The sequence below is a fragment of the Lagopus leucura genome, unplaced genomic scaffold (genome assembly GCF_019238085.1).
Source record: "Lagopus leucura isolate 7727_CA_CO unplaced genomic scaffold, USGS_WTPT01 Super-Scaffold_100019, whole genome shotgun sequence".
NCBI classification, from domain to species: Eukaryota; Metazoa; Chordata; class Aves; order Galliformes; family Phasianidae; genus Lagopus; species Lagopus leucura.
In genome coordinates this window covers 11,469,192-11,496,019 of record NW_024962273.1, presented here as the reverse complement: position 1 = coordinate 11,496,019, position 26,828 = coordinate 11,469,192, and the positions used below count along the sequence as shown (strand labels likewise).

Genomic DNA, 26,828 nt, shown 5'->3' with positions numbered 1-26,828 from the left:
TTTTTTTTTCCTTTTTTTTTTTTTTTTTACTTTTGTATTTCCAAGTCCCCATCACTCTTACGACTAGAAACATCAAAATTATTCTTATCATCGGTACTACTGCTGCTCGTAAATAATACATAAAAGCTAAGATTCTTAGATAATAAGCAAATTTCATGAGCTGTGGGCAGCATGAGAGAGATGCTGTAAGAATGGAGAGTTCAGATCAGATAAAAGCCACATTAAAACTGGAACTAATTGGTAGCCTCATTGTTGGTGTTGCTGGAGAGATGAAGCGATGAGCCACCCTGTCCTCAGTGTGTGGTCCCTTTGTGGCTGAGTGAGATAGGCGCAGGTAGAATAGCAGTGTGAGTGCACTACAGTGCTATCTTCACATTTTTTAACTCAGGCTACGATCAGTGGGGCTGACACTGCACTACTGGCTTCCCTGTGCCTGTTTCCCTGCTAACCCAGAAGCAAACACGTGCCTGTGCTGAGGGTCTTTTCAGGGTGCTATCCAGGTAGCAGCCAGTTGCTCTCTAGTCCTCTCCCCTGCTGGCTGTTTCTGAGGCAGGACATCATCTGGTACGCTCCATCTGTACTACTTTCAGGCTACGTGTATTTTTTAAATAAGAAGGAATGCATGCAACCATTTTGCTGTCTTGGTTTGCAAACGAGTTTTTTTCCCCTGATTTGAAAATGCAGAGAGCTGAATTGTGTGTAATTGATGGCACTTTGTATTACAGTTAGTCTGGCCAATTCCCATCCAATCAGCCCAAACTTTCTAGCAATTTTTGCTATTTTATGACATGAACTCTGGGACTACTTCAGTAAGCCAGAAAGTGAGCATTCTGTGAATCAGGAATTCAGAACGAGCTGTACCATTCCTGGAAGAACTTAACCGGTCAAAATCTCTCTTGACAATTTTAATTACTTTGCAGTGGGGCCAGAGTGTGGGTGTACCAGGAAGCAGTTTGCACACATTTTGTTTAGCTGAATTGCTGCTGTGCCCTCTTTTGTGTCTTTCTTAGGAAAGGTCAAATTTGGCAGTTTTCTGTACCACAAGGAGATCATTAATGCAAGGTGGAAGCAAACCATAACACTCAATAAACACTTTTAGTTTTCTCTTTGGAGATATTAACTTGTAAAAAACACTTATTTTTGAAATACATCACGCTACACAAAGCAAAGAACAATGCTTTTAGGGCCAGGCTTGCATGTCTGACTATGGATTACATTGAGGAAAAGCCTTTTGCCGATGCCTGCTGTTGGCAGACAATGTAGACCTCAGAACCTCAACAGAGGATGTGCCAGGCAGTGAGAGGTGACATATGGTCCCTCTGTGTTTCAGATGAGTGAGTTCTATGCAAACTTTTGTAAAGATGCCTGTAAAAAGCAAAAGAAACCAAACACTGCAATATTTTTTGTAATCCCTTGCAATAAAAGGTGAAGAGATGACAAGGCAGACATTTTCTCTGCCCCTCTTCTATATGTATTTCTGTTTCTCAAAAGGTTCCCTGATGCAACTTGCAACTGAGCTGAAATATGAAAACTGTTCATCTGGACTCATTGTGGCACTTTCCTTTCAGAGCAAAGAAACAAAACCAACGAAAACAGTTATTTTACAAAGGTGGAATGTGTATTCCTTATCTACAGGGACTGCATCGACTTACAGAATATGGTGCAGCCATTGCTCAGTAAGGGCCATCTTAGCAACAGAAATGTAAATAGCATTGAGTGTAGAACGCAGCGAACTGGGCAAAGGCACTGCCTTCTTTAAAGTCACTGCTCTAACTTCTGGCTCTGAAGGAAAACTGTCTCAAATTCCTGAAAGGTTCTTAGAGTTCAGCCAGATACAGGGCTGAATAGAGACACTTACAGAAGGGGAAAAAATTAAAAATTAAAGCTTGGAATTGCCATGTTTGAGCTGCTCATTTCAGAACACTCTTTTTTACTTTGTAACTACAAAAACAAATCAATAGCAGAATGGAGCTAATTCCTTACAAATTGAGCCCGTCAGTACTTTTCTGCTTTCTCACTCCTCTCCAATATTCCAGACTCCAGGACTACCTGCAAAATAGACGACAAATTCTCATTTATCATATTTTCATTGAAATCATATCTGATGGAGGGAAGATGAACTGGGAACAATTACTCATTTGTTATGAGAATTCATGGTGAGAAGTTACAAAGCCAAGAGGCTTCAGTGGCAATTGGTAGCTGAGTTGCTTAATGAGGGACCTAGAAAAGGCAAAAACTATTTTAAAGCACAACATAGCTCAAACCAAAGTTATAGGCTTGCTGCTGAAATTACTGGGTGAGGTTCTTTGGGCTAAGTCAAACTAAATGGGCTACATGTAACTAAATGGGCATTTCTGGCTTTAAATCTATGAAAGTGGTTTGCCTAAAATAAGATCATTGTGGATCTCATCTCAAAACTTTGATCCAATGCTTTTTAAGGTTCTAAAAGTGTTTACTCGATGTTTTATTCACTATAGTGTTTTACTGGGGCTTCTTGTGTCCAATATCCACATTTTAGGGCACAATAGGAAGCAAAAGGCATGAGGCAGAAGTCCTGCTCAGGCCATAGTGTGAGGTCATTACCTGCTGGTTGTTCACGTTCCTTGGCAGTTCTACTGTTCTTTTGCTGTTTCTATTTGGAAATGATTTAATGCTTCAAAATATCTTTTGGCCTCCTTTATGATGGCTTTATATTTAACTTGCCAGAGTGTGTGCAGTTCCTGTTTTGGACAGAAGAAGAAAATACCAGTATTCTACCAGTGCATGTACAGATGACATTCTGTACAGGCTCAGGTATGTGCAGTGTGTATACGGAAATGCAGCCTTGTGGTGCTTGGATGCACGTTAAAGGCAAAGGAGTTTGTTGAGAGCTGGCTGGAGGAAAAAAAAAAAAAGGCTTAGCAAAACGTGGTCTAGGTGCTATAGCTACTTATGTTCTCTTCAGCTTTCATTCTCAGTCAGTGTATTCCTGGAAGGTTATCTATCTCTTTAATTTATATTTCAGGAGAAATACAGGCAGCTTTCAAACATGCAGCAAGTTTATTAACACAAATGATTATTACATTGCACTTTACCAGCTCATGTGGAGCCTTGTTGTACCAGGTATTGCACCAACGTGAAGTGAAAGTTGTTCCCTGCCCCAAACAAGAAATGATTCTGTCCCCACAGCTTACACAGCGCTTTGCTGAGCAAGCACTCTGAGTATTTCTGACACTGCTGCATTCTGACAGCGATCTCAAAGCCACATTCAAGCAGGAGCTTGCCTGCCGTGCACATGCCAGCGGCACGCGCCGTGTGGGATCTGGCCAATCTGGCTGCAGGGCTGTGCCTGTGCCCCTCGGGTTTCAGTGAGCAAGGCGTGCGTGCCTCAATGTTGTGCTGAATCAGGGTCCGCTGTATAGAAAGTGCATCTGCCATTAAACATACATCATACTTGCTTTTAGTGCTAAGATTAAGTGCCTTGTCTCCTTCCCTTTCCCAGCTAAACTCCGTTTGTGGTGAGAGTCATTCATCTTGAATTGCTTTAATGCAGTGTTTAAGTGTGTCAGCGTGGCAACAAAGCAGTTTGCATTTGGTATTTCAGTGAGACATTAAAAATCCCATTCACATTTTTAGTATGCGTTTCTCTCACATAAATTACCACAGCTTGGTTGGCAGGTCCTGAGTGAGTAATAAGGGTTTTGGCACAAACACATACCACAGATCTGCTAAGTAAAGGAAAATCTTTTGTTTGTTCCTACTTTTATACCAGAGTCGTGAGGCTTAACTTCTAGCAAATGTTTTCACTTGTGTTTACTGGCAGTACCTTACTACTCATTAAGATAACAGATCCCCCAAAATGTAGCAGTGATGATACAGATCCGTCCCCATGCACCTGCGTGTGTATGAAGCTGTGGCCACATGAACCAGTTATGCAGCAGGCACTTTTTATGGCAGACTGTAGCAAAAAAATTGCTCTTTGATGTCAGAACAGCCCCTGAAAGAGAAGCAAGCTGAACGCAGATCTTACGTATGAAAGGATTGTGTTCTCTTTCTGGTAAGCAATGATGGAGTCATGCTGCAGTCTGCTTGCTTTCTTTCATTCATGATTCTGGGATGCGGTCACTCAGTGTTTAACACATAACAAGTCGTAATTCTGCAAAGTTCTCCTGTACTGAAGTCCACATTGCAAGGTGAGAGGAATGTCTGTATACTAGTATCTCGCCTTGCCATTTTGCTCCATTTGTGCTGTAAGGTCATGAATTGGAGAACTTAGTTTAGTGTCTATTTTTAAAGCACTCTTGCAGTGTAGGCCTGACCTGAGCACGCGGCGGGACTCTTCTACTGACTTTGAATGGAGCCCTCTGTAAGCGTTGCTTGTCGGGGCTAATCAGGTAACGTGACGAAACAGCTGCAAAGTGCCCAGCCTTCAGGATCTGTGTGTCTCATCCATTAGCAAGACATGTCTGTTAGTAACAGCTTGAAGTTACATTTGCTAAATAAACACTGTGCAGTTCTGCAGTTATATCAAGTACTTTGGGTTGTTTCTCTGTTACACTGTATAAAATATTGCTATTCTCAAACTGAACACCGCAGTATATTTGTCATGATCCAGGTATGAGTAAGGAATTATACAGAAATGTGAGAGCTGCACTTTGAAGCTTATGTGCAAATGGATTAAATCATATCTATGCAACTTGTGAATAAATGCACCATCTGAAGAAGAATTTTCAAGAAACCAAGGTAACTCTGCAGCTAAGGATCTCTAATGCACAGGACAGCGTATTCTGTCTGCTGCTGCTGCCGGCAGTATTTCAGAGCTGCAGAATTTGGATATTGGACGTGTCTGGATTCAAACACAATGGGTTTGTCAGTACAACTGCAGGCCATGGGGCAGTCCTGTGCCTCAGTGCTGGAGAATGGGGCAGCTGGGAGCTGGAATGATTAGCCGAGTAAAACGAAGGGGTATGGCTGCTTTCTAGAAATAAATTGGGAGTAAACACGCAAAGTGGAGGGCTATGGAAGCAAAGGAAGAGAACTGGCACAAGAACAAATGGGTATGAAATGAGCGGGAATAAATTTAGGCTGGATACATAGAGGTTTCCAAACTTCAAAAGGACATGATTTTAGAAAGCTTCCTAATTAGAAGAGTGTATGCAAACTCCCATAGCATTATTATGCACTTGCTATTTAGGAATTTAATTGTGAAATCCAAGAACTCGTTCCCTACATGCCCATTACTTGGTCAAGTTGTGAAAGGCTGTGCTTTAATAAACGGAGATTAAAGAAATTTCTAACCAACCCCGTTTATGTGTATTATAAATGATCACAGCGCTCTGTACAACAGCTGCGGGGTGAGGCCGGGCGTACCCCGTTAGGACGGCCCCGCTCTCCCCATCTCCTGCCGCCCTGTGCGCTGCCAGGGAGGCAGCCCAGAGCCCCGCGGGCAGCGGGACGCCACCGGGAGCGCCGCGGACAGCGCACAGTACCGGGTAGCGCAGCACGCCACGGCACACCGCTCGTGACTGACAGCTCCGACTGCCAATCCGCGCTCTAGCATGGAAAAGTCGCACCGCCCACCTCGATTGATGGTAGACCCGTCCAATCACTTTGCGGAACAGGCACCCAGCCCCGCCCTCCCTCTTGCAGGCGGAGCAGCTCGGCCAATCATAAAGAGGGTGCGCGACAAAGTCTCGCGAGTTTTCCTAGCTTACCTCCTCGTTTCGCCCCCCACTCCCACTGTGCCGGCCGCCAATTAGTGACTGCGCAGCCGCCATGTTGGTTGCTATGCTGCCGCTACTGCCCGCATGAGGCGGGAGGGCGGCCGCACGGGGAGGCGGTGCCGATCCTCCTCCCGCTCCCCCCTCGCTCCCCCGTCCGTCCGCTCCCCCACCGGCAGGCAGGGCGCCTCGGCACGGCCCCGTCGCCTCCCCGCTGCCTGCCGCATCCCGGCTGCCGCTCCGCGTGAGGCGGCGCCGCGTCCCGTGTGAGGGACGCTCTGCCGCGAGGAGCGGGGGAGGGAGAAGCCGGACGGGGCTCCGCCGCTTTCTCTCCCTCCCTCCTTCCCTCCCTCCCTCTCGGGCTTCCCCGTCCCTCCCCCCGCCCCTCAGCCGGTCCCTCGGCCCAGCCGCCGCAGTACGATGTGGTCCTCGCCGCTGCGGCTGGGCGCGGGGCGGCTGCTGCGGCTGCGGGCGCCGTTGCCGAGGCCGCGGCCGGGCCGGGCGCTGCGGGGGATCTGAAGGCGGTGCGGGGCGTGCGCGTCTCAGCGCGTGCCCGGGCGCGCCCCCGCGGCGGGGGTCGCGGGGCAGCGGCGGCGAGCGCAGCCCCCGCGCCTCTCTCCTCCGCGCTCCCGCGGCCGCCCCCTTCCCCGCTCCATCTGCAAGGACGTGGCTGTTATATGAAGGTAAGGCGGGCGGGGGGCCGCGCGACGCCGTCACCCCCGGCGAAACCCTCCTCCCCCCCTTGCCGTTGCGGCTCGGGAGCCCGGCTTCTGCAGCCGGGGGCCCTGCGGGACGGCGGCGGAGCAGCCGCGGCCGATTTACAGCCCGAAAGTTGGCATCGCTGCGCTTTCTAGGCACACGCAGGCACGTTGCTCCGGATAGGGACGGGGAAACGCGGTCGTCGCGTGGCTCCGGTCCGTTTTCAGTCTCTCCCTCCGGCAGAAGGGTTGTATAACCAACCGCACGTACCCGGCTGAGGGACGCTCCTCTCCTCCCGCGCTCCCCAGCAGCCGCTGTCGGAACGCCGTGCCTGCCGTGTAGGCGAAGTGCTGGCGGCGCCGCGCCGTGCCAAGACGCGCGCGCGGCTCAGCTGTGCGGCACACGCGGCTGAACTTCGCGCTGCCGTTTGCGCCCTGCGAGGTTTCGGGGTGGCCGCGCGGTGGTTGTTTCGGCTGGGACGCGGAAAACATTCGAGTCGGTTGTGTATTACAGAGGTGCTAATGGGTTTCAGCTGGAGGTTCGCTGTCGGAGGGCGGCGTGCGCATGGATTTCTCGTCCGCGGGTATCCGCTGCCCTGAACTCGACTCGGTGCGCGTGGGGAGGCACCGTGCCGGCCGTGCGCTGGAGGCAGAGCTCTGCTTTCTGCTCCTGGAGCCGCCGCTGCTTTCGCGCACACGCAGACATCCGTGTGTTCGTCACGCCGCCGATGTGTGCTGCAGGGGCACGTGAACGAGATTAGAATTGGCGAAACTGGCTTCTTGTTAGATGTGGATATTGAAGGGAAGTTCTGCGGTTCGTTGCCTGAATGTAAAATACTTCGTATCATAATCTTATGGATGCCATTTTTTTTTCCACAATGGATTTCTTGCTTCACTGACCTAAAAGTTGTTTTTACATCTTGGCAGAACTTAGTTTGCGCTGTGTTGATAAAATATGGTTCTGGGCGATGAGCTAACGTGCACGTGTTTGTTTGCATTTCCCAGGCACGTTTAGGTTGTATGAACTCAGAAATGTAAGCGTTGGTCTGATATCTGAAGATAACTTTGTTGTCATTGCAGTTTCTTGTTGGTGTAGTTTTTATTAAATGCTTTTATTTGTAGGTTGTTTTTAAACTCAAGCATTGAAATATAATTGTGTTTTCTTCAAAAGCAGAAGTACATTAATATTTTACCTCCTAGTACGCTTTCCTTGTCTTCACTGTGAAGTTTGCTTGTGGTCAGATTCACCTCCTTAGGATTTACTTCAGTGATTATTTCTTGTTCAGTATAGTTTTCTATGTAAAGTATGGCAACAAAGGAGATTTAAATTCTGTTGTCCTGCTAAAGCCTAATTTAGGTTGTGCATAGTGATATTGATTGAACACCCCTGCTAAAAATACTGCTAGGGCTGGGTGTGCTTATAGTGTTGTCACAGGGGAGTGGAGGCTGTGCTGGGTGTCTGGGAGCAGAACGAAGGGCTGATTGTTTGCAGCCACGGTAGAAGCAAAATCCTGTAATCTTCCGAGTAATTCTAGCTGCTCAATTGAGTGGGTGAACTCCCTGTAATGAATAGAGTTCATTTGGTACTACTTACATGTCATTTCCATTAGCATATTTTGAAAATACGGTCAGCCAATACCTGTGTGCATCGCTTGGCTCCATTCCTGCAGTGACCCCTGGCTGGGCAGAGGGACCAGCAGCCGAACCTGAGCCGGACTCGTTCTGTGGGCACTGCACCAATGCTTACCAGGAGCACTGGCTGCCTGTGAATGTCGTGTGCTCTGTCGGTAACCCCGTGTGTGTGTGGCGTGTCACACTGGCTTCCCTGAATGCAGAGAGCCATGTAGTTGGCACCACAGCAGCCTGTTGTGGCAGTGGGACGGGACTGTTCTGTGAAAGTGAGGAGTTTCTGTATGGCTTCTTCCTCTTTTATCCCGATGCTACTAGAAGATTTTGACTATTGTTTGGGGGCTGTGTCTCACTGTTATCCCTGGTGAGTTATCTTAGAAATGCTTTGCTGAATGTACACAGACAGAAGTTCTCTGTCACTTTATGCTTGCATTTAGAAAGTGGAATATGTTCTACAAACATCTTCTGGAAAACTGAATGCAAGTGGTAGGCTTGAGGAAACTGGAAGGAGTGGCATTTCAGGATGGATCCCTTGGTCCTGACCTGTACCTGGGCGCAAAGCTGGAACACTTGCTTGCAGCACCCAGACATTTGTATGAGGCAGGGGTGCAGTGTCTTTTGAAAATAAGGGTGGATGAAAAATGTTGCTCCAGCTTCTCAGTTTATCAAAACAATTAAAATGAATAGTAGACGTGTGCCATTTTTCTTCTGTCACTGTTAGATTGTTTCTCTTAAACTAAATGATTTTTGCTCTGTCTCCCTGGCCCTTCCTGCTTCCGTTGATTATCTGCCCTGCTACCCCACTGTTGTGCCCTGTCCTCTGGCAGCTTACGTTTGGTGACCATCACATGAACACTGTGCCTTCACATCCTGGATTTTGTGTCACGTCTCTTCCATTCTCACCAATTGTAAGAGTGGTCAAACAAGATGCTGTCAGCAGATGGTCTACTGTTTGTGTTTTGTTTTTAATACCATGCTTTCCCTGTGGTGCTGCCACTTTTCATGAAACGGTCTCACGGGTTTTATTGTGCTTCAGCCTAAACAACCGTAAAAATGGTTTTTGTGTGTGCATAACATGGGCTTATTTGGAGTGGACAGAAGGAAGTGAGAAGGTAGTGCAAAAAGGGAAGGGGAGGGGAGGATGCTGGGGCAGGAGGCAGAACACAAAGAGCGCAGCAGCCGCTGATGGGTGACAGCAGGTCTCTGCTGCCTGGGCCAGCTGTTCTCATACGCTTGTTTGGGTACAGAGCTGGTTTTCCTTCAGGGCTTGTAATCCATTGACACAGCACAAGATAGTTTATGCAGGTTTCTGAAAGCCTCTTGAATTTCCAATATTTTGAAAATTTCTGAAAGTTATCTGATATATTTTACTGTATAATTACGTATCAGAATCTCCATTCTTATTTTGGAGAATACCACAATGTTGCTGTTCATAACTTACAACGTAATTACTTCAAGTTTACAGCAGTTACAGTGTTCACAGAAGTTTTATTGGTGTGTCGACATACAAGAATGAGATGCCCGGATTGGTTGAGGAGGATATGGCTGTTTTATGGTGGTCTGTGCAGATGGTATAGGGTCTCTCCCACTGTGTTCTGTAGAATGTTACCACTCGCTATCAGGTAAATCAGACAGGCACAACTAAATGACTTCTTGTCTGATGTGTGAGAATTGAACCAGTTTCTAATTCATTGGCTTTTGCACCTTTAGAAAAGAAATAGTAGGTGATGCAATTAGACCTCTGTTTGCACACTTGGCATTTGCAATTACTCCTTGGAGAAGTTGTAGGGCGGCTGTTGAATGACATGCAATTCTTTGTGAGTGGTTCTTGAGATATTGCCATCTCTGCTGCTCCATGAGGAAGGGAGAAGCAGCTGGTATCCATTCATAAATAAGCAGTCTTTTAATTATGAGTACTTATGATCTTTGAAGAAGAATGCTTTAGGAAAGAGTGTCAAACTGGGGAGTTGCCACTGAGGGATTCTCAGGCCGTCCATAAGATGGGGGCGATAAATGAAATGGATAATGCACTGTGGTGATGTGTGTGCTCCCATTGCTGTTCCGGCCATCCCTCATCTTCTGCAGGGTCAGCTGCTGGGAGAAGGGCTGAGCTATTCTGTGTGACCAAAGGGCCTGCATCTTCAAATGGAAATCAGTGCCTTGCTGCTCGAGATGAACATTTCCATACCTGAATTCTTTTAGTCTAGAATTGTGTTGGAGAAGATTCTGGTATCTTGTCAACTTGGGATTTTTACCTTTGATAGCAAATACTCAGTGATTTTTAATTGAATGCTGAAAACCTGCTTATAGCTGATGCTGCTTTTAGGATGTTCTGATGTGGAGGCCCTGCTTGCATGATATTTTGCTATTTTGTGTGATAATTTTCATAAACTGTTATTTAAAAAACAATCCTTTAAACATAGGCTCTTAGCATTGCTTTTGTAATGCTTAGTACGAGTAACAACACAGTACAGTTTGGTTTTGTGTGCATTAACTGTGTGTGGGTTAAACGTATTTTGTGTCTAAAAGATGAGTAACTTTTAAAGTGGAATTCTGTAACTGCAACAGTGGAACTGCATCGCTGTGATCAAAGTTATGCTACAAATGTTTTCTGATGGGAAAGTTGTTCTCAGAATAAGTCTTATCAATTTTATTTTTCAGTTTTGTTTGTGATTATCTTCTTAAGATGGCATCACTCAGGTTTAAAACCAGAAATGGAAGCTGTAGGAGACAGCTCTCCTTGTAAAGTAGAGCTGCTGCTGGGAGCAGATAGGAGCCTGCTGTGATGCTTTGTCTCTGAGACGTGGGAGCGTACTTTGTGTTGGGAGAAGGCTGCCACCAGGATTCCTGTCTTTCCTTTTGCCAATGGAAGGTGGCTATTGCAAGTAGCCAAGCGTGTGGATCTGATGCACTGAATAGCTGTGTTTTATAAAAGAACAGATTCGAGCGTGACATTCAGAAGCTTGTGTTCCCTCTTGTCTGTGCCAGTGGAGATCCAGGCTGGAACGTCATGGAGATTTTGTTACTTCCTCTGGCTCCTGAGGTTGAGAAATGGTCACTTTCCTAACAGCACATAGAAATACACCAGTCAGTTGGAGTGCAGTTATGTGTTACCAGCAGTGCTCCAGGTCAGGATGAACAGATAATTTCCTGATGCTGTTTTGTCAGTATGTTGTCGTAAGCCCTTCCAAACGTTTGCAATCCTGAGAAAATCATTCAATGTAACACGAAAAGTTGCTGCTAGAAGAAATAAGTCTTTTGAAAGTGGTTCAAGTGAGTTGTGATACTCCAACATGCGATGTTGATCTCAGAGTCAGAAGAACATGCTTCCCAGATCGTGCAGCTGTGATCTGTTGCATGGTTTGGTGATTTTGCTTTAAGGAACACAACAAAATCATTTTGGAGAGCAAAACACAGGGTAAAAAAGGTTTTTGTTACTAGCTTTGTAGAGAAACCAGAAACGTTTTTTTTAGGGGGGGGGAGGAAGGGTGGGGAACCTGCAGTCTTTTCTGCTTTTGCTTTGGAGGGAGTTAAAATCAACATCTGTCGCTTTGTGTCTGTCTGTCTCGGTACTTACAGCAAACTCCTTTGGTGTCATCTGAAAAAGCAGTGTGACGTTTCTCTCTGTGGTATGTATGTGGGGCTGAAGCTGGGCAGCACCGAGGGGCGATGCCACTGCTGCTCTCAGGTCACCTTCTGCCGTCCAGCGGTGTGTCTGCACTGCTCTGCAGCTCTGTGTTGGATCTCTGAGCTGCGTGCAGCCTCAGTGCTGCCCCTGATTTGCTTTAGTCAGTTTTGTTGTAGTGCCCCTGTTTAGAAAAGTTGTACTTCAGGAGCAAGGAGATGTATTAGTTATTTTTACTTATTAAAAATGAAATTTTGCAGAAATTGGCATATGCATTTTAAATCCTCGTGGCCTGTAGCTTCCATGCTGTGCACTTCCATTAAGGCTTTTCTTGAAGAGGTTTTCTGCTTTTTGGGGAAGGCTGCTGTTGGATTGACGCCCTTGTCTGCTTTACAACTTGCACACAAATGAGATAGTAGGTTAGTTTTGGAAACCCTAATCTGCAAATAAAACTTTCTCTGTTTAAGGTATACATGTTGCATAAACTGCATGGATGTGTCGGCTTTGTCTGAGCCTGGATGATGGACCTGGGAAGCTGGGAAAGAAGGAGAACTTCCTCTCAGTGCTTATGAAAGGTTTATGAAAGCGTGGTTTATATTTTTTGTTTAATGTCAACAAATAATGTCATTATCTCATGGGAGGTTTCTGCTGAAATAACTGTGGTATATGCAGCCACAGGAGGTGGAAACTAAAATCCAGCAGTGATTGAACAAGGAAATAGGTCAATCAGCAATACCACAGACTGGTACCTTCCAGTTACTCTAGCATTTCTCTTGTTTCTGTGTTCTTGAATTGAAGTGTTTTGGTATATAAACTTGGGAATTAATTTCATTTTGTCAGGAAAACGTAACGTTCTTTGCTCTGCTTTCCTGCGCGTTCTGACCCGCTTACGTTTCTTTGGTTGCTTTCACCCATCAGATCTGCCAGTGCTTCAGGGGCTCAGGGCAGTGGTGGTGCTGTGCCTTTCTCCCTGCTCCTGCTGTGGGTTGCAGGCCTTTGTTGGCAGCCCCAGCTCAGTGTGTGTGCTGAGCAGGGCAGGGTGCAGTGGGTGCCCTCTGCTCCTTTGTAATGGCACTTCTGGCTTTGCACTGTCCCTGTGCGTGACTGAGACTGGATTATTTTCTAATTTCTCCACAGTTAAGTAGGTTTGGTTGGGTAGAATAACTCACGCAATAAATATATGAATTAACTCTGCTTTCAAGATCATGCCACAGAGAAAGCTAAAAGAGATACAATAAGAAAATGAGGCATGGGTAATCACTAAGGGTATATACAGTTACACTTACAGCAGAATTCCTCTGGAGAAGACTGAAAAAATAGGCTGAAAATTAACATCTGACAAGAAGTCCTCTAAGAGGAAATTCCTTCAGGAGAACTTAATTCTTGAGATTAATTAAATGAAAGATTAGAAAATCTCTAGATAGCTGTGAGCTATTTAATAAAACTGAAGCAAGCAATTAAAATACTCAGTTTTAGTTACCAGTGGAGGCATTGCCTCCTCCTTGTGGTCTGGTTCTGTTGTTGTACCCCCCAGTGGAACTTCGGTGCTCCCTCCTTTTACAGGAAAGCTGTGTGTGCAGCTCATTATTGCCGGGTGTTTTTGCAGAAGGATTTCAATAAAAAAGCATCCCTCTCTGGGTGAGGATGTTGTGGATAATAACTTGTTTGGCATTGGGAACACACATGTGGTCCTGAGAAAGTAGAAATAAAAGTGCTTTGTAGGAATTATACTAATGAGATGTATGTGAGAATAGCTTGAAAGAGGAACTTGATTAACATCTGAGACTGGAGCTGACATTTAGCCACTTTTGGATAAACCTTACACTGCTGATAAAACTGCTCTTTCTTTCTCAACCTTCTGGTTTCTATTTCTGCAGTATAATGACTTAAGCATTTTTCAGTCCGTCTGTTCAGAATCGAAGCTGCCATCGTTCAGCGGAGTTGTGGTGCCACAAGTGAAAGAAGGAAGATACAAAAGAGGAATCTTTGTGTTCCAACTACTGCTATTATATGCAGCTGCTTCAGAATAGGTTGCTACTAAAGTCATTAGAGTGCTGTGCTGAGGATTCTTTCAGAGGTGCTCGTTGCCTTCCTCTTATAGTTCTTGAGAAAATAGATGTGATGTTCAGCAGAAATGAAGGCAGATTAATACAGAAGCTTCTGAAGGTAAACTTCTTTACGCGATTCTATTTTTCAGTTGAAAACATAAAACCACATTCTAAAAATGTGCTTTCCAAACTTAAATGACAGTAATTAGTAGTCAGGAAAAGCCATAGTCAACCCTTTTCTTTTGGCAGTGCATGAATATCTTCATAACATTTAACATTAAAAACACAATCGATTGTCAGGTTTTAACACAGAAATGCTAAAAGGGAAGAGATGCCTTTCCTAATGGCTGTTTATTGTATTAATAGTAACTGCGCGTCTAAGTGGGGGGGGAAAAAAAAACCAACAACAAGTGTTGACTAATAATTATTAAAACAAATCAGCTTCATTCTTGTAGCTTCCAAAGCATGGAAATAGGTTTCCCCTTTAGCCCGCTTTGCTGCGTGCGATACATAGAAAACAAGCCATGCTTTGAAGGCCTCACATCTCTGCAGTGAGGGTGGAGTGGAGTTCCTCGTGAGATGGCGCACCCAGCTCCTTCCAGTGCCCTGACACTGACTGCCTCAAGGTACGTTAAGAATTGACAACAAAAGGAATGAATGCATGTGAATGAAGGCATTAGGGATCCCAATCTCAGGCTTTTCATGCACTTCCTGTACTTGCAGATCGTTATTAGGAGCACATATATAGTGAACATTGTTAATAAAAACTGTTGTGACCTAAAATCAGTAGGGAGTTCTGTTTTCAGAAGTATGTTTCTTCAGTGTCTTTGATCTAATTGTTGCATATTGCATATTTAGATATATCTGTACACATGCTGAATAAAATAGTTTCATCCTGATCTGTGGTAGATAAAAGGATGGAGTGACAACACTTCAAAATCTTTAATAGCCAATTCATATTTTACAGCAGAACACCTTTCAAGAGTATGCTAAGAGTTTTGAAATGATGTTAGATGAACAGATCCCCATCTCTTGCTTCCAATTTGGGAGTGACAGGGAAATGTATCCTGTGTATTGCTGTTGTGTTACAGGTAATCATTTCCACCGAACAGCATCTTACATGCATGTAATTCAGAAAAAAAAGTTGAAAGTTTTGCTGACCTTCTCAAACTTCTTTTGGCAATGCTGAGCTTTCCATTTATTTTGTCCCTTGTTTAACAGTTTTTTTGTGTGTGTTTTCAAAAGCACTTCCATTCACCATTCAAGGGATTCAATAGAATTCTAATAGGAACGGCACATAAATAACTACAGAGATCAATGCTCCAATTCAGCCAAGAGTTTTTTTGTGACTTCAAAAGCCACAAGAGCATTTATTATTAGAAACACACAATTGACTTTTCTTGTATTATCATTTTGCATGGTGATTTGGTTTTTACCACCACCACAAGATGTTCAGCAGTTTCATTTGAAAATGATGTATTTACATCCTGCGTTCCACAGTGGTTTAATTTTTAATCTTTTCTGTGGAGCCACATTCACGTCTGTGTGCATGTTCAGCGCTCTGCAATGATCCAGCAAAATATTCACTCGGAAATTTTTCCTCAAAGGTCAACCAAATGTTAAGCACAGTATCCTATTTGTGTATTGTAATGAAAACTGTGAAAGAAATTTTTGAAGTATGAGTTGTTGAATTAATTTTTGTATTTCCGACTGTATTTACGGAACTCATGCAATGTACGGCACACCCAGAACTGTTCCTGAGGCTTTCTCCTGCCCTCAGAGGTTCAGCCCGTGGCTGTCAGGAGCTGCCTTTGCCAGTGTTGGTCTTACTGCACTGGGAGCAGGCTGAGGGAGCTCCCACAGACCTGGTCCTGGTATACTGGGTGGGCTATAGAAAGCCAGATGGCTTCACTGAGGTACTTTCAGCACTCTAAAGCTTCAGAAAGTTGGTTCTTTTTTTCTGTAGGAGCAGTTGGAGATGGCTAATAGGGAAAGTATGGTGTGAAACCCAGCTGTGGCTTCAGTCATGCTGGCTGCCTGGGAATGTGGCTTTTGGGCAGTTCCTGTGTGCCACTTGGGGCAGGTAATGGTATGGTTTTATCACCTTGGGTGGAGTGCATACCCAGAGGGAAATGGAGCTTTGTTCTGGTTGTCAGGAGTACATCAGTGGGTGTTTCCTGCGTTGATGTTTTGGTTTTCACAGTTGCTAATACTTTGGAAAATGAAATCAAGTTACCAATAAGGGCTTCTAGATGGCAATAGCCTTCCCTAAGCCCTCCAATTACCTGATCCCTGCTCACCAGCCAGTCCTATGCTACAAGAAGAGGATGCAGCTGGGGCTAGGAGCTGCTTTTTGAAGTTTTAGTTTTGGAGGAGGCTGGTGCTGATACTTTCCCCACCACTGCGCCAGTGACCTCTAGACAGTGACCAGCAGTGCAGTCCTGCACAAGCGTGTTCTGACTGAGAAATGTTTCTATCGGGGAGGTGAGAAAGCAGTGTGCGTCTCTGGTCCTTCTCTCTCCTAACAGTTGGAGTGATAAGATTACACAGGGGATACTTTTGGTGCACCTTGAGAAAGGCTTTGATTGTGGTGAGGAGGAAGAGAGGCACTGGTAGGGCATGGTGAGAGCACAACTGGTGACACGCAGTGCCATGACTGCAGTTACATTAATGCTCAACAGGTTTGTTATCACATAGAAATACACACATTTAAGATTTGAGTGCTGTTGTAGTGTTATCTTAAGTGATAAAGGAAGTGAATTCAGACATGCTCTTAGTTCCTCAAAGTTCTTCCCCATTTCCTTTTACCGCTTCAGATTGCGTTTGAGTCAGCTGCTTTCAACTTGACACTTATGTCATCCAGACATCTGCAATGTTAGTGTGCTAATGTCTGCATTTCAGCTGACTGATAGGTACACCAAAGCCTATCTTATTTTGTCACTGCAGCATGAAGCTTCTTTTTAATTTCCCTGGCTGTTCAACATTTAAGGAAACAGGATAATAGAATATTGCTGGCATATGTTAGCCTGATGTCAGAAATCTGTTTAACATGGCTTTCTTCCTGAAAATGGCCATTTCATTCTGTAGCCCTTCCTCCATACTCATACTTGATATTTAACTAGAGTCTAAGCCGGAGTCAAAGAAATAAAAATGGGCATCTACAAATATACACATATTCATATATATATATACACACACATTCTTAGAGAAGCTTGGTTCTTTTAAGGGATGTGATAGGCTTGTTGAATCTTTCTGAAAGAAAGCATTCGTGTATTTTAGATTTGTGTGGATCTTCTGCTTCTTTTATGTCAGTGAGCAAGACATACAAACTGTACACCGTATGTTGAAACCAGGCATTATCCATTCCCTCTTCCATTGCTTCTTTTCTGTAGCCAACCCTAAATGCCTCAGGGGAAAGGACGACAACATCTGGCATTTGTTTTGAGTGCAACGAAGAGAAAGGGAAAGAAAGAGGTAAAAGATGGGGGAGATTGGAAAAGAAACAGTCTTCTCAGCTATTGTGGGTAGTTCCCCAAAAACCTGAGGCATGGAATTATTAAAACTTGCTGGTGGTATGGAGCAATGTAGATTTTATTGCTCGATGCTGCATGCTGTTTTATAGTTCTGCCCAACACGTAATCCGTTTTACTGAACATCATTTCAAACTGGCTGAGGCTCCTTAACTAAGCCTGTTTATAGAACAGGTGGTTAGAAATTTACTTCAGAGACAAAAATATAGTCCTAAATTTAGACTAAATTCTTCCCTGGCCACTTCATTTACTCTATTTTGTACTTACCGTTCTGTTTGCAGAAGTGCTTTCTTCTGCCTGACAGTTTGTCTGTGGGAGTGCTGCTGTCCTCTGTGTCAATTATTTTAAAAAAGTAATATCTAATTGATGTTAGATGTGGAGTTTCTTGAAAAACATTGCACCAGCTATCTATGGAGAAGAGATTAATCATGCTTCTAAGTTCTTGCGGACTATTAGACCTTCACTTCAGGTAACATAATTGATTTTTTTTCTGTATGTTATGATTATTGGACTTTTTAAGATACTTCATTTTTGTACTTCTTTGTGCTGAAACAATCTCTTGGCTGTTCTTAGTCGATCTGCATATTTTTGGAGGCCTTATCAGCTAATCTGTTTGAGGTTTTGCAATACGAAGTGACATGAGAGCAGACCTTTATCTACCCTGTGGGCTGTGCGCCTGACTAAGCATCCTCATATGAGGAATTCCCTCTCTACAACAGCATGATGTAGCTGGTTTATATTTGTATCTTATGACCTGCTAAAAATATTCATTCCTTCCCATTTACCTTCTATGATCCTCTTCAGCAGAATTGATGTCTGACCAGTTTGTATGCTACTCTGTATTGTTGTAATTGATTACTCCTCATTGACAAAGCACAGAAATTGTCAGAACTTGCAGAAGAAATGCATGCTTTTCAGAAAATAGTCTAAATTTTTAAGAATAAGTGTTGGTCTTGTGATCTGAAAGCACTGATGTCACTTCATAAAGCGTTGTTTTTCTAAATTTATGTCTGTGTTACTTTGAATGTAGTGGATCTTAGGGTTAGTAAATCATTAAATGTAATAAATCCCTGAATGCACTGCCTGTGAGGGGTTACTTAAAGGTGAAAACTGTTGGGATCAGTAGAGAAAACATAAATTGGATCAGAAGCTGACCATATAGACGACTACAAATGACTATATTATATGAGCAAGTAACAGGATAGAGAGATTATTTATTAGTCATGCTCTTCAAAAATCAGTCTTGAAATTAATTCTGTCTCATTACATTTACTAATAACCTTGGTGCAGGAATTGTGCACGTTCTTATTAAAAGCTGTAGACAACCCAGTTCAGAAAATTGAGTGTTTTGAGGACTGGATTATTCTGTAAGGAGAATGAGAAGCTCATGGATTTGGACATTCAAAAGTGAGCATGATTTAATAATACAAAATCAAGTATTTAAGACGATATTTTTTTGGCTTTAGGAATTGCACTGGTAGTAATTCAAGTCACCGTTCCCAATATGAAGAATGAGCAAGGCTCAGCTGGCCACTTGTTATGGGTGCTGCTCTGTTACTGTCGCACTCAGCCTGTGCTGGTGGATGGGTTCATGGCTGATTTGGTAACAGCAGAGAACTGGGGAGTTTCATCCACAGCACCAAGAAGGGGAACTGCAAGTGCATGGGAGAGAAAGCTTCAACACAGGGCTTGTTCATGTTCTTTTGTAAACCTGTTGAGATAGAGTGTGGTAGAATTCATTTACAGCTGGTAGAGCGTAGAATTAGGATGTTTTTTTAAAGTATGCTCAAGCAATTACCTTCTAAGAAGTGTACTGATTTCTAGAGAAGTTGGTGATCTCACCTAATTGTTTTCCAGGCCTTCCTTAGTGTTGTATGAGAACGCGCCTGGAAACAAATGTCCTTCTTTGGGAGCTTTGAAGTATCTTAATTTTTAAAAGGAGTTATGTGAGTGGGATCCCAATTCAGAAGACACATTTACAATTTAAGTATGAATATTAGAAACTTAATAGTGAGTACTCTGAATAGGTATACTGGTTTACTGGGATGGTGCCAATGAACTGAAATAATGGCCTCAAGTCAGGAGACTCATGCTGAAATCAGCTGAAGTCATAAGAAAAAATGTGTTGGTTTTTTCCCCATTTCTCACAAAAAGAATGCTGCTAGTCAGTCCTGTGCTGGTGCGATGGGACAGACAAAAGGGAACATGTGGATCTGTCAAATAGCCCAATGTAGTAATGCAGCTAATTGCATCTTGCTCTTAACCTTTATGTCCTAGTTCAGATTTCCAGTGCTCCAGTGGAGAGAGAAAAAAAAAAAAAAGGCAAAAACCTCATTTCTCTCAGCAATTTATGTAATTTTACTTCTTGTGAGACAGATAATGTCTGTTAAAGACTTAAACACATTACGCTGTGGGCTGATCTGTCTCTCCTTCAACACATTTTAGTTTTTTAGTGCTACCTGAATCGTGTGTTGTAAACTCTAAGAAATGGAATGCTTTTGATGCTTTGTATATGTGTTGTGTATACCAACAGGGTCTCACATGGACCTTGTACGTTTTAGTTATTTGCTGAATTGTGTTTTCAGTTTCTGTTCTGCTTGTGTTTTGTCTCATCGGAGCTTGTTTGGCTTAGATCTATTACAGCATACATATTAAAACAAATGTACAGGATTTGTCTGCATAGGAAATTGTTGTAAAACAAAATTCTGCTAACAAGCAAAATCATTATTTCAAGCTTACTGTACTCATGGGCATTCTCATTCACTATTGAATGTCCAGTTCATTTGGTTGAATCCTTTCCTGTGGTGAAATAAAATCAACCTTATTATTGAATAAGTGTGTGCTGTTTGGGGTTATGTCAGGGAGGGAGGTCAGGAAGAAAAGAGAAAAGATGTGCTAGATTTTCAGTGAATGGTACTGAGAACTGAACATCTGAATCTCAGGCTTTTTGGGAGAAACCTTTTTTTTTCCTTCACCCAGGAAAAGGATTTTGTGGAGTTTTCTATGAATCTTGGACATCTTAATAATCAATTGTATGGGAACCTCTGATTGATCACCTGAGGCGAGCAATGAGTCAGCCAGAGGAGCACAGGTGAAGGCAATTCACCTGTGCTGCCAGAAAAGGTGGAGCCTGGCTGCACTCCTCCTAGACCTATTGAAGAGCTGGCTACCAGTGGGGAAGGATCTCTTCTGGAGATCACCTTTGCTGGTGTTTTGTGAGCGAGCCCAGGATAGGGGTAAGCTTTCTGCTTACTCTCTTTGTTGTCACGGTCTGCTTTGCCTAACTCTCTTGTTTATTCTGTGATTATAACATCCTAAAATTCTTTGATTATACATCAATATGAATGAAGACACAAAATACCAATATATAGAGAGCATAAAATTAATAGATGTGAAGTTAGTATTTCATGTGATTGTTCAAAATTATTTTCATGACTTGAGTTCTTCAGTGCATACAGCAGCTCGGACGGTAAATTCGCTTAGTGCCTAAATGTTTGCTTTTGTTTTAGATGGGAAGCCTGAGTTTCTAAATCAGTTCACTGGCTTTGAAGACCTCATTTACCATTTGACATGCATCTTTAGAACTTGTAACTTAAAGCTAGCGAAGTTGTCAAGGAAATAGATGAAGATACTAATACGTATTTACAGATACGTTGGTAGTTCTCTTCTCCCTATCCGGCTTTACACTTGGGCTACTGTATATAAATGGTTTACTTCTATAGCAATTACTGTTCCAAGCCCTGTACTAATGCCTTGTGTAATGCTTTCCCAAAACGCTTCAGCTTAGCCACACAGAATTCAGTTTATTTCCTCAGTTCTCCTTGAGTGCAGCAGTGTACGTCCAACCCTTCCTTGAGTGCTGATAGCCCTCTGCAGAAAGGGTCTCTGTAGTTGTGCAGGTTCCTAAACATAATTGATGATGGAGTTGTTCTAAACACTATTAATTCATTTCCTTTGAAGGGAAGTGTAGATTCATGGACACCCTAAGAGCTATGTTAATAAGCTATGCTTCCTAAAGCAGATTTTCCCATATTTCTGTTGCTTTTCCCCTTCTAGTTCCTGTGCCTCCATCAGCATTGGCAGTGACCTATGAGCCCAGCCAGAGTGGGTTGGATTGGGTGGGCACCCATACTGTCAGGTGATAATTGTCAAAGTATTTAGTGCGTGGAGAGGTTGGGATGTTGCATTTGAAACATTGTAAGAAAGAACTTCAGAATCCATCTCTCCCTACCACATCGGATTTCATGGAGAGGAATGTGTTTGTTCAGGTGCTTTACAGTACACCTTGGATTTGCCTATCCCAGCCTACTCCTGCTGGTTTGTTTCAGTAACATTAGATGCTCTGTCACAAAACAAAACAAAACTTTAATCTTTCATGTATTTTCATACAGCAAAATGCCATGTTTAGTGTTTTCTTGGCAAAAGTAATGATGCGTATTTTCAATGTGCATTAATTTAAAAGGTCTGCACTTCAGCAGTGCTCTCATAAGTAGTAAAGTTGACTGTGCAGTAAGAAAGCTACGTGGAGGCTTCTACTAGAGAGTTGTAATTGTAGACGTGTGTAGGTACCAGTTAAAACAGGAAGGTCTGTCTTTCTGGAATGGTCTGCTAGGGTCACTGGTGAAGATAAAATCCAGTCTTTCCTGGGCTGTGTTGTGTGACTGTGTGCCAAAGTTGATATGCTATAGGGATCGTTGCGCCAAGTAATGTGGGATTTAAGGGTTGCTCGTTAATTAAAGGAGTTTTTTGTCTTTTAGAGTTGCATAAATGAACCTTTCTTCTAAGAATTTCTTTTGTTTATATATTGATATTCCTTGTTTATTTGTACCGCCGTCATCATTTTTTCTTTATCTCTCACATATTAATCCATTTTCATACCTTGACGAGAGAAAGTCTGCATCAGAATGACTGGCACAGATAAAGGAGTCCAGTGCTGTGTTGGCTCTGGTTAAAGATGCAAGCTCAGTGATGCTGACAGTGGTTAGTGATAACAGGTGTAAGGAGCTGGCCCTGTTTATACTGAACCTTCCTGGTGCAGATTTGTAATAACTGGCAATAAATTGGTTTCTGTTTTGCTTGCTTTTTAGCACTGTAGATAGGGATGACTGTAGGTTTTATTTAGTATGACACATAGCTAATTTTCAGTGCTCTTGGTAAGCCTTGGTGTGTTTCTCCTTTTCTTGAGGTAGCGAAGATAAGGATTGACTAAGGAGGCAGCTGGTGTATTACAGTGTGTTGTGTAAATTCCTGCGTTCATTGTCATGGCAAAAAAAAAGAACAAGCATAAATTTGAAGTTATGTGAGGATCATGTTGTTATTAATGTATGGCATGTAGATAACAACGCTTATTCCAATGCCAGTACCTGATAAGAACAGTGAGATGTGTGACCAGCGTGGGCTGCTGCCACTGACTCACCGTGCAACGACAGGCAAATTGCTCAGTTTTCTGCATCTCCTTCTTCTGTTTCTTAAATGAGAAATACTGTTTCCCAGTAAAATATTCGAGAGTCTTGGATAAAAAGAGGTTATTTTTCTTGTATGCCTCACGAGTACGTAAATTTGAAGCGGGATAGTGCAGCGAATACCAGCTTCTGTGCAAGTCTCCTACCAGCACAGACAGAATGATGGAGTCTTGTTCGTTATGGGTTGTGTTAAAGCATCTCATATTCCTGGAAACCTTAGTAGAGCACAAACCAAAAGAGGTGTTTAGGTCTGATTTCATACTTGTTTGTATTCTGTTCAAGCCCTTTTATTTTTACTATCTGTCTAGCTAAGCACAGATTCAATAAAATGTCTGATGTGTGCATTGATTATTGACCATCTAGTTTTCTGCTATATGCCAGGCACTGTGCCACCTTCAGATGAAATAGTACAGGGAGCCTTATAGGGAAGTTTTCTGACAATATTCATAATCTCTTTCACGTTATGTTTTTGGCTGTGTTATTATATCACTCAATTTTCATGATCCTTTGGAATACTTTACCTTTCCAGCACAATCTGTGTTAGCTTTATAGTCTTAATCTCTCTCCTGGCACCTCCTGAAACAAAACACAAATTAATGATGCAGATACCACAAAACAAATCACATGCTGCTTGTTTCTTCCCAACTGTTCTTCATTGTCATTGTTTGCTGTATTGTATGCGTGTCCTTGTGTATTCTGTTGTGAAAGGGACCTAAAAAATGCAGGAATTTTTAAGGGGGATAGTGGCAGATAAGTAGAGAAATGATGCTAAGGATTCAAATATACAGAGGAAGGTTTAGCTAAATGTAAAAAGAGCACCACTATTTCAGCGCTGACAAGTGGATGTTAATTTTTGGCTTTGATGCATGGTTTGGATTTAATGAATTCAGGCTTATTTTGTGATAGTCTGTAAATAGCTTTGGAAGTGGTGGAGGATACATGAGATGTCTGGTCTCTGGCACTGCAGGAGAGTATGTGCCATTGGCTCTTTCTGTAAATGATTGCCCTTGCATTTCTGCATCTTCATCTCTTTCCGTTGAATTTATCATCCTTCATCCTGCTTTAATTTACTGAATTTCTTACACTTTCTTTGCAACAAGTGCCTACTTCGACTTCATTGTGATAAATAAAAATAATCCCATTGATTACTGTGCTTACTGCCCCATTTTATCCAGCTGTCCTGCCCCACACTCAGTGAATGCACAATCTGAAACTTCTGTTTAGAGTTTCCTTTTACGTTTTTCCCCACATTGTGACTGTTATCTACGCTTTTATTTTTCTTTTGAAATTGCTTTTCATTAAATGAATGATCTTCCCTTGGCTGCATGCAGTACCTCAACTCCGTTTTACCATTTGGACCATGATTCTGAACGAAGGCGCTGCATCCTCTCCCTGTGGCCCCTCCTGTCTTCCTTGTGCTGCCGTAGTGCTTGAACCACACAGTGAACCATGGCGGGGAGTTGGTCTGACTGAAAAATAATGTTGCCAAAATTGTGTTGTTCCTTAATTCTCCGCTCTGGGTTACCATATGGCTGTACAAATGGCCGTGTCAGCAGTAGGGAGAGGATGATGCAAGGCTGGAGACAAGTGGCCAGACACAGGAGTAGGTCAGGATTGCTGCTTCAGCTAGCAGTGCCAGGTTATGTCAAATAAAGAGTTCATCGGAGTAATGCCTAATAGTCCTTGACATGATCACATCTTTTTGAAATCCTGGTATCTGTGGCTTTTTTCCTTAAGTTCTTTCCCTCTCCCCCATGTTGTTCAGTGCATTTTCCAAAGCTGCTTGTTCATGTCATTCTTATCATTAAAAGTGATCAATAGGGGCATCAGCAAAAGAATTACAAAAAAGAAAATCTGGAAACTGATTCTGGAATGTTGAAATATGTGTTTTAATTTAAATTACAAAACTGGGCATCTTCAGTTCTGAGCCTAGGCTGAGACATGCAAGTAATACAAAATAGCATTTTAATCGCATGCTCCCACAGTTGTCAGGTAAATAGACATTCTTGCTGGATCCGAGACCATATGTAATGGTGCATCTGCCTGCATTTGAGTGTCAAAATGTTTCAACTGAAATAAAAATATCTTTTGTTGTTCCTCAAAAGTTCACCAATTATGTTCCTTCTGTTCCTTATTTACTTGTATCTTGGGAAAAATACAAAACAAAACTCGATGTTCTTGAACAGTGTGATATGCTCCATTAATACAGATTTTCTGAAGCTTTGCTTTGATATTCAGTTGTGCATGCTCTTTCAGGAAGAGATGATGTTAATTATCCTCTGGTCAAATCACATGAGCTAGAGTTTATCACGTTGTCCTTGCCTTCTTTCTGACTATTGGAATCCTGATTATTGACCTTCAGAATTTCCTTTTGTTTCTAGGACAAAAGCGTCAATCTGGTTCTTTTGAAAATTAGACTCTGAAGTAAAACAAAAATCTGAGTTTAATATAGAAACAATTGTGTGTTTGCTCAGACTATAGGTGATCATTTGGTGTTACAATTTTTTTCTTTCTGGTAAATAGGTCGTTCTCCCAAGTTTATTATCGGCATCTGATGCACTGTCCTGCTAAGGGTGAATTATTGAATTCTGGTCTCTAACTCCAAAACAGAAAATGAAAGCACTGTTCAATGGCAGGTAAAATGTAAATATCTGTGACTTCTGAGCATTAGTCCTCTCACTTCTATACCATCCCTCAAAATATACCAAGGCCTTATGATATTGTGTGTGCGTTCCCCAAGCTAATGCTGCTGTCCTGGACGCACAGTGTTCCCTGTCTCAGAGGTAATGTTGGCTGCTTCCTCCTATTCTTGATGGTTGCATGTCGTCTTTTTAGTCTGTATCCATCCTGTTCTGGTACCTCCCAGTAACATGGATCCTCCTGCAAGCTCTTCTCCATAAGCCATTCCCCTTCTGAAAAGATGGCATGATCTTCATTCAGGAATTGTTCTCTAATTCCTGGGATAATATTTTTCTTGAATTTCTACTAGCAGAGATGGTGATTTTATTTTCTTTACCTAAATATTACTGTCAAACAGTCAGCTTAATATCTCTCCCTTGTTGCCTTGCATAGATTTTGTGTACTTCACATAGATATCATACTTTTATCTGCAGCTGTTTTGAAAATGGGCACCTAAGTCAAAGCTCTCTAGTCTCCATTAAACCAGATAGTGTTCCACTGCAAAGCAGTTTGTATACTCTGAAATTTCTCAGTCGTATCCAGCAGAAAATTGAAAGGGGCTTCTTAATGAAGACAACAAATCAGGAAAACAAGCTAAGAACAAAGGTGAATTTCAGATAAATGTTCAAACAACTATAATGTTAAAACCTTCCCTATCACCTGTGGTTAAAAATCGAACTGTCCATGGAATTTCAAGATGAGATGTGAAAACCAGCTTTGTGGCATCATTAGAACTAGCAATGTAAAGATGGCATAGCTACTCCTACTCCATCTTCCCATATTGTGTTTCAGAAGCGTCACAGCAAGCTTACAAAATGGTTTACGAAATATAAAGTGGCAAAAGTATTTCTGGTTGTTTGTAGATGCAAGTTACTTTGCTGTAGTGACCACCATATGCCAGAGATGTACATGCAGCATAACCTGCTTTTTTTAAAGCCTACCACAAAGAGTGCATAAGCTGTGTGTGTTTGGGTATCTGTCCTCTTCAGTTATTTATTTGGGATTTCTTGAGAGCTAGATGAGATTTTTCTGCACTTCCATGAGCTCTGTCAGCACTTGCTCACTCTACTTGGCACCTCTTCATTTCTCTCCTGTTTTTTCAGCAGATTTTCTTAGAGGAAAGCAGATGATCTAACACTGAACAAATTCTAATTTGTGTTTCTCTTTATATACTTTGAGGGACAGATGGACAAGTCTGTTATTTAATAATGCTGCTTAAAGAATCAGCACAGCTCCTAGCAGTCTGCCTGCCTGTCACCAGCAGGCGCAAGCTTCTTGCTAGTTTTATGTTAAATAACAGGGATTTCTGCTCTTGGGATTCCAGCTGTGACTTAGAGAACAGCACGTTTTTGGATGGACACTGTGGATTCCTCGTACTCTTGGCTGGCGAAAAAAGTTATTTTTCTTTGAGAAAGTTTTGGGTGACCTTCTGTTGAATAAACATGCTGTGCTGATCCT

The 26,828-nt window shown here is 42.8% G+C and overlaps 1 protein-coding gene across 3 annotated transcripts in view; it reads left to right on the top strand.

Moving 5' to 3' along the window:
• The first annotated feature begins 6,304 nt into the window (after positions 1-6,304).
• PTPN4 (protein tyrosine phosphatase non-receptor type 4) overlaps positions 6,305-26,828 on the top strand; it is a 96,460-nt gene continuing 75,936 nt past the window's right edge. Inside the window, exon 1 of one of the 3 annotated variants that reach the window (XM_042877782.1) lies at positions 6,305-6,382. Coding sequence is in view for 1 of the 3 variants with exons in the window: in XM_042877780.1 (XP_042733714.1) it covers positions 14,706-14,790 (85 nt within the window). In the remaining 2 variants the exon portion in view is untranslated. Of the gene's footprint in view, positions 6,383-14,695; positions 14,791-26,828 lie in introns of those variants that run through there. The other 2 variants (XR_006180295.1, XM_042877780.1) reach the window with 2 other exon arrangements.